This window comes from Genypterus blacodes, unplaced genomic scaffold, assembly GCF_046128005.1.
Source record: "Genypterus blacodes isolate CSIRO-AG114 ecotype Tasmania unplaced genomic scaffold, CSIRO-AGI_Gbla_v1 ptg000011l_1, whole genome shotgun sequence".
Taxonomy (NCBI): Eukaryota; Metazoa; Chordata; class Actinopteri; order Ophidiiformes; family Ophidiidae; genus Genypterus; species Genypterus blacodes.
The window spans coordinates 208,004-220,352 of record NW_027466825.1 but is presented as its reverse complement, the minus strand read 5'-3'; the positions used below and the strand labels follow the sequence as shown (position 1 = coordinate 220,352).

General features: G+C 44.8%; 1 protein-coding gene across 3 annotated transcripts in view; it reads right to left on the bottom strand.

The window, feature by feature from the left end:
* Window positions 1–762: 762 nt before the first annotated feature.
* rgs12a (regulator of G protein signaling 12a) overlaps window positions 763–12,349 on the bottom strand; it is a 28,450-nt gene continuing 16,863 nt past the window's right edge. For all 3 annotated transcript variants that reach the window (XM_076160829.1, XM_076160846.1, XM_076160838.1), the window contains 14 exons: window positions 11,103–11,290; window positions 10,559–10,651; window positions 10,318–10,461; window positions 9,505–9,687; window positions 9,245–9,395; window positions 9,023–9,117; window positions 8,559–8,762; window positions 8,282–8,355; window positions 8,062–8,188; window positions 7,464–7,560; window positions 7,313–7,371; window positions 6,785–6,896; window positions 6,018–6,566; window positions 763–1,472 (listed from right to left, as the gene is read on the bottom strand). In XM_076160829.1, the coding sequence (XP_076016944.1) occupies window positions 1,201–1,472; window positions 6,018–6,566; window positions 6,785–6,896; window positions 7,313–7,371; window positions 7,464–7,560; window positions 8,062–8,188; window positions 8,282–8,355; window positions 8,559–8,762; window positions 9,023–9,117; window positions 9,245–9,395; window positions 9,505–9,687; window positions 10,318–10,461; window positions 10,559–10,651; window positions 11,103–11,290 (2,348 nt within the window). In that variant the 3' untranslated portion in view covers window positions 763–1,200. The remainder of the gene's footprint in view (window positions 1,473–6,017; window positions 6,567–6,784; window positions 6,897–7,312; window positions 7,372–7,463; window positions 7,561–8,061; window positions 8,189–8,281; window positions 8,356–8,558; window positions 8,763–9,022; window positions 9,118–9,244; window positions 9,396–9,504; window positions 9,688–10,317; window positions 10,462–10,558; window positions 10,652–11,102; window positions 11,291–12,349) is intronic.

Below are 12,349 nucleotides of genomic sequence, written 5' to 3'. Positions count from 1 at the left end.
AAAGACCAATTCTTTTCATATCCAAAGCAAAACTCCTGAGTTTAAAGTCAGACTCCTCATATAACCTCAGAAAGTATAAATTCTGTGATTAAATTCTGTGAATCCTGGGATTACATATCAATCTATTAATTTACATTTTAATCAAAACTCAGAAATCCCAAATTAAAGCCACAGATGATGACTTTAATCTCAGCTAGTTTACATCAAAAGTCTGTATTAATGTTGTTTTCTTGCACTATCTATAAGAATCCCAACTAAAGCCTCTTTATACCTACACAACTCTGTGTTATCAGCATTCCAGGAGCAACATGCTGGGTCATGACCAAACTCTCCCATAATCTAACCTCTCATTTTCTCCAGCTACAATAATCTCTGTCCAGATGCTGTCGTTAGAGACATAAAGAGGAGGCTGGACGACTTGACTGCACGTCTATGTGAATTAAGGAAGCTCCAGGTGAAGTTTGAACGCCTCCACAGAGGGGAAATGTTCAACTTTGATAACTAAATTGTTAATTATTGACAATTCTGCTTAACTTGGAAAGCAAGTTTAGCCAGGCAAATATGCCGGACGGGTGAAGGGCTGTGAGCGCCTTACATAAGACACTGGGTGATAAATTACAAGCAGAGGAGAGGAGAGGAGAGGAGAGGAGAGGAGAGGAGAGGAGAGGAATATCTGAAGTTGTTTTCCGAGGTGGGCTGTAGGTTGGAGTGGGATGCAACTCATTTACACAACAGTGTTGGATTTATAGCAATCAAAGCTTTTTAATCACTTGACATTTCAACAATGGAGCACTCCAAAACCACAGAAACAGAAAAGTACAAATAACTAAAGTACCTTTTTTTTTTGAGAAATCTGCAAAACATGAGGAAGAAGATTAATAGAGGAAGTATTGAGTTGCTTCCCTTATGATCCTACAAACATCCTGTCCCAACATCTGCACCAATAAAAGTGAATTTCATGGCTTTTTGTCAGTCTAAATGCGATTTTGAAAGCTTTGAGCTAATAACTGAACTATATCATAACAAAACATCACTATCCCAAAATTACAACCGATACTACAAATCAACAGAAGGATGCAAGAATTATCAACAAATATACAATTAAACAATTAGAATAAAATAGATTCTCGAAGTGGGAATAGACAGCCCATTGTTTTGCCTGATAGGCTTAGAAAGTGCAGCAGTGGCAGAGGGTTCCCTTCAGACAATCGTGGCCTTGTAATGGTCCGTCTTGGAGTCTTTGTCCTCTGCTTGGGTCCGGCTGTTTTGGGGCACCTGGGTGCTCCTCATCTTGCTCTGGCACTGCCGCAACTCGGCGACGTAGCCCTGGAAGCTCAGACTGAGCTCGGCCTCGTCCCCCTTAATCTTGCCCGGCCCTTCCTCGAGGTGAACCCCCTCCACGTCCATCACCTCCTGCACCGCCTGAGTGGGGTCAGCTGGTTCGGAGGGGGGTTTGGCGTCTGTTCTTCCTTCTGTGCATCAGAGATTGAAAAAGACAAAATACAGAAAATGCTTTAAAATGGTGCACATTTCAAGTTATCTGTGCTAAATGCAAACATTTTAACTTTTCACCAGCAGGATCACAACATGAGAAGACCCATGGATGACTGTGGCTGGATGTTGATCGGAGGAGATGGTTACATTGGATTTTAAATCATCTAAGAAATGGAAACTTCATGAGTCATCTTATGGCTTTCAACAGCATTGCATCAGTGAACACACACACACACACACACACACACACACACACACACACACACACACACACACACACACACCCATTACACGTGTTTATTTAACGTATAGATGTGTAATCTACACAGCTGGTCTCAACATGAGCCTGATGATGTCACTGTTTCCAAACAAACTTCTTAAGGGAAAAGGGCAGAATGAAAGAACTGAAGCATAAAAATTCTTTGCATTGTTGCCATTTTGGGTTCCATCCCTTCAGAATCATTCATCTCTTTTGCTTCAGTTTAATCAGAAAAGAGAGATCTAAAGGCACTCAGGCTGTATTTCTGCAAAGTGCAATTAAGGGCAAAAAGCAGGGATTCTAGACGCTGGCATAATAGTCATGGTGAGTGATAAACTCCATTTCTCTTGTGAACCCTGGGGCCTCCTGGACTCTAAACACAGAGGCCTGAGTGACTCAAACACAGCACTTCAACACACAGACTCTCCGAACTCTGCCGGCTGTGATTCACAGCAGTTCAGAGTGGATGTAAACACAGTGTGCGACATCCCACAGCTGACATTTCACAGGCCCACAGCAAAACTACCCTCTTTAAAGTGTCACAAAATTCAACTTGAAACACCAATCATTCACTTTTCTCTGACTTTCAAGGTCCCTGTTTGAAGTTCAAGGACGCAATAATGAACAATTTCTTGGGATTTTGTCAGCGTGGTCAAGAAACTGCTGCTTCACGCTGCTGACACACATTTAGAATGAACCACAGCCACTCAAATCTGGCAGTGAAGCTCTTATCCAGCTTTGCCCGGACATTTAATTTGTTCTGTGTTCTGTGACACTAAGAATGTAGGAGATGCGGAACCTGCACTCCACTGAATTAAATTCAGCGCCACCAGCAAGCTGACCAGAAAAGATGTCCCAACCCTAACCTGGCAAATTTGATCCAAAGAGACAGACAGACACTGGAAATTACAGTACACCACCCCGTCTGTGTGCTGATGTAATCAATGAGAACTCACTATGGGCAAAAGACAAGGAAACACCTTATGACTAATGCATCTACAGACACATTTACACAATTGGCCTGACATGCAGGTGTGGATTGTGTGGGGAAACCGACGCCAGCTGTGCCACTGCATGAATAATGGACACATTCCTGTTTGTCCAGCCAGGATGTCTGTTTTAATAGAAGTCTTTCTTGTGCATGTTTTCCGCTTTAAAGCTTACCAACATGCCATGAATTGTGAAAAACGACTTTATTACAAATATTTCATACAGCTGTGAATGACATGACATGGTAAGTCTTATCTGCAGATAAGCAGCAACAGAATCAGACAGAGCAGCAAGAGCGGAACAGACCCAGCAGCAAGCCGTCTACCTGCCAAAAACCTGTGTCGAGTAACTCCCTGACCAGTTACACAGTGGTGATAAGGCCAGTATGGGGTCGCCTGCTGCCAGCTTTCAGAGCCGGCACGGCCAGTGAAATGTGCCTGAAGGAAAACTGAGCCATATGGTCCCTCAGGTGCAGGCTGCTGAAATGGTTTCTGGCTCATTACAGGGCTCTTTTCAGACACAACCTGATGTTCCATTTACTTCCAGGAATCCTTTAATCTTCTCCGTATGGGCTCAACAGTCCAGCGGCCCAAAAAACCCCTCAAAACATCGCCAACTGAATTCTGACCACAACAGCTGAGTGAAACCCAATCTCAGTCCTCCGCTTTCATTCATAATTGCTGCAATTTTCTGTTTATTGTTACACATTAGATACATTGTTCTGTAGTCATGAGAGATAATTGGAAACTGCAATCAGCTCGTTATTGTTGCCTCATAAATTTATTTAATCAGGCTTATGTGAGTGTACCAATTTAGGCTGTGCGATGTCACCCCCTAGTGGACACGTAGTAGTCATCAGCACCGGCCAAGTTTACAGATTCTGCTTAAGAAGTGATTACAACCATCATTAAATAAGGCTGTTGTTAACTGAGAGCAGCAGTTCTCAGTTCTGTTGCTCTGTGTGCAGATCAGGACCCTGCTGGTTTTAATTCCAGCAGTTGAATCAGGGGGATAATTTACACCTAATGAGTGCAGTGAACATGCAACAGGGTTCGGTACTTGGACATTGAATGGAATCTTCTGTTAGAGAGGCAAATTCTACACATCTATAACAGGGAATTGTGGGTTTCTGCAAATAAAAATGTATCTATAATAGAAGAAGTGTAGTAGTCTATGGCGAGTTGTGCTGAAAAGTACTCTGAACCAGTAGAGGGCATCAGTCTAGCAATAATACAGATTGATGGCAGAGTGTTGTAGTTTCTGTCATGAGTCAAGAAGATTTAGAGAGAAGAAAACTGCTATATAACTTTGCTTTGTTAACTGGATTTGTTTTGGACTAATTGGAGTCATGCCATGGTTGTTCACCCCCCAAATATATTTACGTGCCTGTGCGCACGACTGCCCACCCAATTTCAAATATAACATCTCAATTATGTCTCTGCAAAGTGGGAACTGTAGGCGTATTATCTTGCAGATCTGCACGCCGCCTCACCAAGGTGGCAACAGTGTTAAAAATATGGGTATCTTTGGAATCATAGCTGCGCTTCTATTTTAGACACGAGATGAGACAGAAAGAAATATGACGGCGGATAGATGAAAACCAGTAGTGACAGCTTCTATCTGTAGCTCAGTCAACTCATGGATAAGGTTACCATGGTGCCCAGTGGTGGAAAGAATCAGGCTGATGCACTTAGCAACGAGAAAAGATGAGCGAGTGTGTGGAGAAGCTGAGATTCTTCCTCCTCATGGTGTGTAGTTTCACCCTTGCAGAGGCCATCTATGATCAAAAGCATCACGGCAATTATGTCACACTGACCAACCTGTGTGCTTTGAAATGCACAATACTTTTGTGTTTCTCATATGAACACACTTGGTTGCCGTCTTGATCATTTCCATGGATTTCCTTTAAAGTCGACAATTAAAATGTGTAAAAACAGACCTGAAGCAACAGAATTCAATCCAGGGAAAGTGGGGGAGACCAACACATAGGAAGGGGGAATGATTATGATCTTGTGCTCTATAGAGAATGAACCAAAAACTCCAGCACAAAACAGAAGCTCAGAAACCACAACCGCAACCACATGAGGCAGATTCACTAGACCCACACCAGACCTGATGAATCCAAGCTACAAACAACAGGTACTAATCCAAAGTAGCTGACAGGAGAGCACAAACACACCACATTGAACAGAAACACACAAAGCATCGACGCCGTGCAACAAAACAAGGAAAAGCGCACAAACGAGTGGGAGGGGATGAGCTGAAGGAAGCCATGAGACAAGATGAGAAGGAGCTGAGGGAGCATAGGAGGAGGCATGCGGAGGCGGAGAGAATCGAGGAGGGTTTGAGTGTAAAATGTGTAAAAAGACAAACAAGAGTGATTTCCAATTCTAACATTTATTAAATCTACTCAATCACAGGTACAGAGTTTATTGGCAGTGATTATCTACAATCAGGCATCTAGAGAGGGAGAGAATGGCCCAGATAAAGAATGACAGGCAATTCAACAATGTCACTGGCACTAAGCAGCACTTGTGCTCCACTGATTAATTATTTTCACTGGGAGCCGATACCGTTTTGTGACTCACTGTTTTTTTTTTAGAGTTGAAAAAGGAAAAATATGCTTTGCTGCCCGACATTGTTGAATTGCACACGACTAAAGGTGGTGGGATGGAGAAGAATACAGCATTTGTTCAGTCATGATGTTTAAAATTGGCAGGTACAACACATCCAAGATAAAAATTACCCCATAGGTCTGGTTTGCTACAATATGTTCTCTTTATACACCATCATGCCAGAGGAGAATGCTGCAGAACTGATCGCTCTGATTGATCAATTATCCATGCATCACAGATAGATCTGCAATCAGTTACATCAGCATTCTCATGTTCAAAATAAACTCAACTGGAATAAACTAATCTCAGTCATGTGGCCACCGCAACAGTCTGTAGTGTAGGAAATAACATCCGAGCAAACGTTACTCACTAAACAATATATACACATCACTATTTACAACTGATGGGAGAGTAATTAAGGTCAATCAAGCACATGCTTTGCTTAAGTTTATTCAAAAAGAACAAAATGAATTGAAATGATTGGCAAACTGAGAAAGATTCCATATCAATTTGTCATTAAAGTGCATCAGAGTCAGTGTAGAGGGAGTTATTATGACGGTCAGGTCCAACCACTGGAGAGCATACACATGCACATACAACACACACACACACACACACACAAACCCACCGAGCACTGTATCATTACACTGTAGAAATACCTGAAGTGGGCTGTCCCTCTCCTTTTGCGTCTTGAGGCGGTGAGCAGGGTAGTGGGGGGGTGAAGTTGGCCTCTGGCAGGCTGCCTTCCATGGACAGCAGGGGGGATGGCGATGGAGGCAGCAGGGTGCTGTTGGGGCTGTTGATGTCGCCTTCTCCCACCAGGGTCAGGTCAGTGTGGCTGTCCTCCTCCACAGTGCGGAGGCTTGGCCGCTTGTCTGAGGCCCGAGAGATGGGGGACAAGTGGGTGCCAAAAGTCGGGTGGCGAGGAGGGGGTAGTAGGCACCGCCTGGGCGCGGAGTGTCCGTTTGCGCTGGAGCTGAGGGAAGAGTCCAGGCTCTCTGATCGAAGACTGGAGGAGAGGGGGGCACGTGCGCAGACGCCATTCTCTCGGCTTTGCTTGAAGGAGTCAGGAGTGGAGCAGGCCAAGTCGGCGGAGGAGGAAGGAACCAGACGCAGGAAGTCGGGAAGCACCAGGTCTTCTTTGTTCAGGAGTCCACGCTGGTCGTTGGCTCGGCTGCTCTGTGCCCGGCTCAGCAGCTCAAAGAATTCTGGGTGAGAAGGAATAACAGATCAAAGAAGTCCTTTTACTTAAAATAGGTGAGAACCTGAAAGAGAGGGATTAGTTGGGTTTAGCATGCAGCAGAGCAGCCTCACATTTGACAGAGAAAAAAAATCTCCCCTTGTGCTGCCAATGAAGCAAAGCAAAGCCAAGAGAAATTCACCACAGGTCATAGAGAGAGAGAGAAGGAAGGAAAGGGGGGTTTACCTTCAGCTTCATCTATATTAATCTTTTTCTGTTTTCTCTTTTCCCCTGGGAGCGCTGAGTCTGGTCCACTTGCTCTCACAGAAAAGTCCTTTCCTGATGACCTCTCATCTCCCTGCAGATGCAACAATAACAATGCACTCTGTTAGGGGATGGAGGGGTGAGGTAGAGCGGGTCGCAGAGAGAGGGGACAGTTATGAGGCCAAGCATGTGCCGCTGAGCGCCCTACTGAGCAAAGCCTCCAAATTCACTGATACCATCTAACTCTGTGTCTGTAACCGACCTTGCAGTATCTTCCTACATGAAGCGTAACGGTTTGTGGTCTGAGCACAGAGAAGTGCGAGGGAGTGAGTCAGCCACAGGCAATGTTAGAGCAACAAATACGAAATTAAATCAATTCAAAGCTTGTATTTGGCTACAATGTTAAGTACTGAATAATACTGGATGTTACACAAGCAGAAAAGCAAGAGAAAAGGACAAACAGTTTTTAGCAGCATACTGTAGGAGAGTAACAATGTCCTGGGTACTTACTGTTGCAGAGAGACTTCTGGGTGGTGGGTGGCCTTTTAGGGAGCAAGACTTGGATTTGTCTATTTGAGAGGCAGACGGGGTGTGTGTTAAAATGTGAGATTATGGTTTAAAAAAAAGGATTAGTTTGTTGTTGGGCTTAGTGGATGTGTACCTTTCCCTGAGGCTGGGTCTGCTCGCTCCAACACAACTCGCAGACCATCCAGGCTGGATATGGGGGCGCCCAGGTCCAGAGGCTCAGTTTCTCCATTCTACAACAACAAAGTGAGGCGTGTTAGGATGTTTGGCTAATGTGCAGAAGTTGAATTGTGCTGCTTCTAATCTCCATTAGCATGTGGCTGCTATTTTAGTTCACTCCTATTCACCAGCTTTAAAATTCATGAACCTTTGTTCAATTTATATTGCTGCTTTCAGCTCTAGGTCTACTGTGTAATGCAGCCATAATGCCTGGAAACCCACAGGACCAAAATAAATCATCTGGCAAGGATTTAGGGGGGGAGAGAGGAGAAAGGAGAAAGGAGTCGGGATGTTTGAGGAGTGTCGTCATTCTTAATTATACTCCTGGCGCTCCATCTTCAGAAGCTGGGTTGAGTCAGAGTTCTAACCACTGAGTAGAGATGGAAAAGGATGCGGTTGTTTCCCTCCCCTAACCACGATACTCCACCCTGTGGCGCTGTCATACACTGGATAGGCTTTGGACACACAGGAACTTCAAAAAGATTAAGGCATCGTAGCCACCCGGGAGGACTTACTACTTTGGCCACAAGATCGCTGAGGTGGAGACCATATTTGGCCACCACAGGGCGCAGGACCTCAGTGACAGGTTTGGTAGGTTTGGCTTTCAGGCCCACAGAGCGGTTAATGGGTACCAGATCCAACCTGAGAGGAAAAAATAATGTTCAAGCATTTGAGGCATTTACATTGTATACATTGAAGAATTTATAGAATACGAGTTTGATCGATTGTCAGTACCTAAACAAGGTGCGCTTCTCCAATCTCAGGTCTCGTGAGCTGAGGGTCAGGCAGTCTTGGTCCAACACTAAAGGCTGTGAGGAGAAGATGGTGACCATGAAAAACATGATGCAGTCATTTAATAAAATGCTATACAATCCTTGCTGTCTCAAACAAAATGCAGAATAATTTAGAAGGTGTGGTGACGCTACACAAGCTTGTCTCCACTCTGAGGTGTTCTTGTTTCTGAGACCCTGGGCTATTTCAGTCATTTGTTGATGATGTCTTCGTTTCTCACCTTCTCCCCTCCCACCAGGAAGAGGTCGGCAGCAGCGATGTTGACGCTGATACTCTGACACAGATCTTGCAGGACATCCCTGATGGAGGCGCCGGGCCGCAAAGTGATGGAGGAGCAGGATCCGTCAGGCAGAATCACCGTGCAGTGTTTAGGGGAGCACTCACGCACCCGCTCCCACACGGCACCCGAGTGACGATTATCCGACTAAAAGGTAGCAAGGTACAAGTTCTTTAAGGGTGACAGGTTGAATTAAGGCCTTTTTTAATATTAAACCATTAAAAGTTTTCGATTCAGCTTGATTAAGTGGTAGATTCACTTTTTTTTCCATGTTCTGATTTGTGTGGTGCATTAACAAGAAACGAGTGGGATGAGAAAATTAAGAAAAAAAACAACTGCAGCCTATTATGTGTGATGGCTTTACTTGGCTCTGTGTTGCCATGGTGACTTGTCCAGAAGAATCTTACCTCAATCTTGCCGGCAGAGCAGGAAGTGGACATCTCCAGGCTGGTACCGGAGGACAGGGAGCCCTGTGATTCCCTCCGTCCGTTGCTGTAGTAATCTGTCCGAGACAACAAAGATATTAGCTCACTATTCACACTGTCTGAAGCTTTATGGTGTCTTTTACTGATAGTTGTTTGCCTATACAAAATCATCTACACTGACAGAAACATCAAGTTCATTCTCACCAAGGTTAATGTCTCCAATGTCCTTTTTCTTTGGACCCTTTCCAAAGCTCCTGTTGCGGGACCATGAGAAAAAGATCCCCCGTTTCTTGTCAGCGCTCTCATCTCTACTGTCCTCAGTCAGCGACTTCCCTGGCCTCTGCTTTCTGGCTTCCTGAAAGTTTGGAAGACAACTGACATTGTTAAACTGGCCTTGGGAGCAATTTCATCAAAGGCATATTCCCTGTAGCAGTAAATTAACCACAGACAAACTATACTGGCACCTTTTTGGGAGTGGAGAGAGTAGATCGATCTGAGCTGGCACTGTGCTTGGATGGCGCAGGGCTGCAGGGGATCTGGTACGGGTCTGGCAAGGGGCGGCCTTCCACCTCGGCTAACATGCACTCCTGGTAGAGGGAGGACTTGAGGAATCGCGAGTAGCTGTCAAACTTCATCAAGTTGAAGATCTACAAACAGGGAGGAAATAGGGGGGTGAGTGAACGTGAACGTGACAAAGAGCAGGAGTGGACAGATGGACACAGGTATACAGCAAGGGAGACAAAACAAAACCAAGAGGAAGGGAAAGAAGATGAAGAAAGTGCAAATGTTACCAAATGATTTCAACTGATGTTATGACAGGTGTCCTAACAGTTAACAATTTATTATACGAACGTGCCAGCTGAAAATATACAGTTCCTGTTTGGAGACATGGCTATGTGTTTCTGTGTACAGCGTGCGCCATTTTCCCAGTGTGTGTGTGTGTGTGTGTGTGTGTGTGTGTGTGTGTGTGTGTGTGTGTGTGTGTGTGTGTGTGTGCCAGTTTGTAAAGCTTCAGAGCGTTTTTTGTAAACAAAGACAGATGGTTACTCCAAAAAAACCCTCAATATGCTCATGCAAAGTGACTAAAGGCTAGAGGAGAACAAGCCCCCCTGGTGCACAACAAATCCATCCTCACAAAGTTATAGCAATATCCCAGTCCCCCAATCTGCTACAGCCTAAAAATGCAAATGGAGGCCGGAACAAATCAGTATCTGAGCAATCGAATGCTTATACTTGATAATGGTCTAGAATGAACACCGCAGCTGTCGTGCAAGTACCTGTAGCTGCTGGGTCTTGAACATGCCGGGCCATGGGGAGGTGAGGACGTCATCAGCCAGTTGGGCTTGGCTGTCAATGTTGACCGGCATGGTGGCCTTGCTGGACAAGAAGCTGTTGTAGATCTCACCTGCTCTCTGGGACAACTGCAATGTTTGGTAGTCAAAATGTCCAAAACAGCTGGATTAATAAGTCATCTGCAGATAAATGAATTGCATCTGTAGCTTCATACTGTGAACTTACCTGCTTTTTGTCAGTTGCAGGGACATGACTGAAATATTCACAGGCCTGCCAGAACAAGATATTCTCCTCGCTGAATTCTTTCTTGAGAAATTCCTGCAGAGAGAGTACAGAGTGTTTCTAAGAACTGGGGTTCACTTTCCCATCTAACCAGCGCTCTTGCTGTCAAAATCGTCCTTGAAGCTAGAAATGATTTGGGTGCTAAGTTGTGAACAAGATTTGCGCAAGTGTAACATAGTGTGGGCGAGTGATCAGCGTTGAGGGAAGGTGTGGAAAGAAGTAGTTCTGGGACACCACAACTTACCGCTCAGACCTCTGAAGGCAATGTGGGCCGAATTCTAAGAAACATCTTTTGTGTGGGACGTGCCTACATGATAACCCGAATGAGTTGCCCGTGCTCACCCACTCTTTCTCACTTTTACGTCGAAAATATGAAACAATAGAGCAACTATTTGGGTGGTCAGCTAATACATGGCAGCTGTTCATTGCAACACATCTAGAAACCCAGGAAGGTCTTTGCTTAATCTCAGAAACTGTTCCCCCTTACCGAGAAATAGCGTACACCCACGGGGTCCTGAAGGAGCCGCTCAAAGCAGGCAGCCCAGCTGGCCACGCGGCGCTCCGGAAGCCCACGATGGGTGCCTGCTCCTGGCAGGCTACCGTTACTGTTCAGGCTGCTCTGGCTGCAGCATCCCTGCAACTGGACTCCACCACCACCACCACCACCACCATAGTCTACAAGGAGAGAGAGTGGAGCAAAGGTCAGTCAGTCCTGCCATAGAAGGAATGGTAAAGCTATTGTCCAGTGAGCCATCCCTTCCTTATAAATATTCCTGTGCATTCTTACATACTTATACTATCACATTTTCATACAAGCATTAGAACCATGTCAAGTACAACTCAACATGACTCAATATGATGATCTCAGAGAGAGATGGCACTGGTAACAGCTGAAAAGAACATGCTCTCCTCGGCGTTTTTGCTACGATCCTCTGCGATAATGTGGCAAGAGCAGGGAGGAATGGGGTCAGATTAAAAACGTTGAACAAAAGCTGACTACTTACTCCAGACAAATGCATTTTGAAGTGTTGTCACAGTCAAAATAGTGGGTGTGCAACCAAAGATCTGTTCATATTGTAAATTTGAAAGTAGTCTAATATAAAATGATCTGATTCTATGAGGCCACACACTGCAGAGGTTTTTGCACGATTTTGTGCCTGATTGTGAATTGATTGAATGGATCTAGTCAGGTTTTTTGGTTAGTGCAAACTCTTGGTTAGCGTAAATGTGTTGGTTCAGCTAGACTTCAGACAAGAAAGGCAGGAACCCCACCAGTGCATCAAGAAAGCACAGCCACAGAATGGATAAAAGACAAAAACAAGAAAGGAACCACATGGGGTCTTTGTTGATGGCTCTGCACTGTACTGATTGATACATCGCCTGTATGTGAATGTATAGCTTAACAAGGGAAAGTCAAAAGGTCAAAAACAAGCTACAGCTGAGGATCTGTTGCCTCCCTTGAATAAAACAACAGATGTCTCTTTCCTACTAATTCAAACTCAGGTGCTAAGACAAAGAAGCAATAAAAGGTATGTGTATGTGTGTCTGTGGGGGGGGGGGGGGGGGGGGGGGGGGTCTTGGTCTGCACATTACCTGCTGTCGTGGCAGCAGATGGCCACAAAGAGAGTATACAGTAAAAACAACAACAAAACAAAACAATTAATTGATAGTAGAATAAATTGTCTTCTCATTCAGAAGCATTATGGTGGAGAATGTAATGAAAATCTTTGCGTG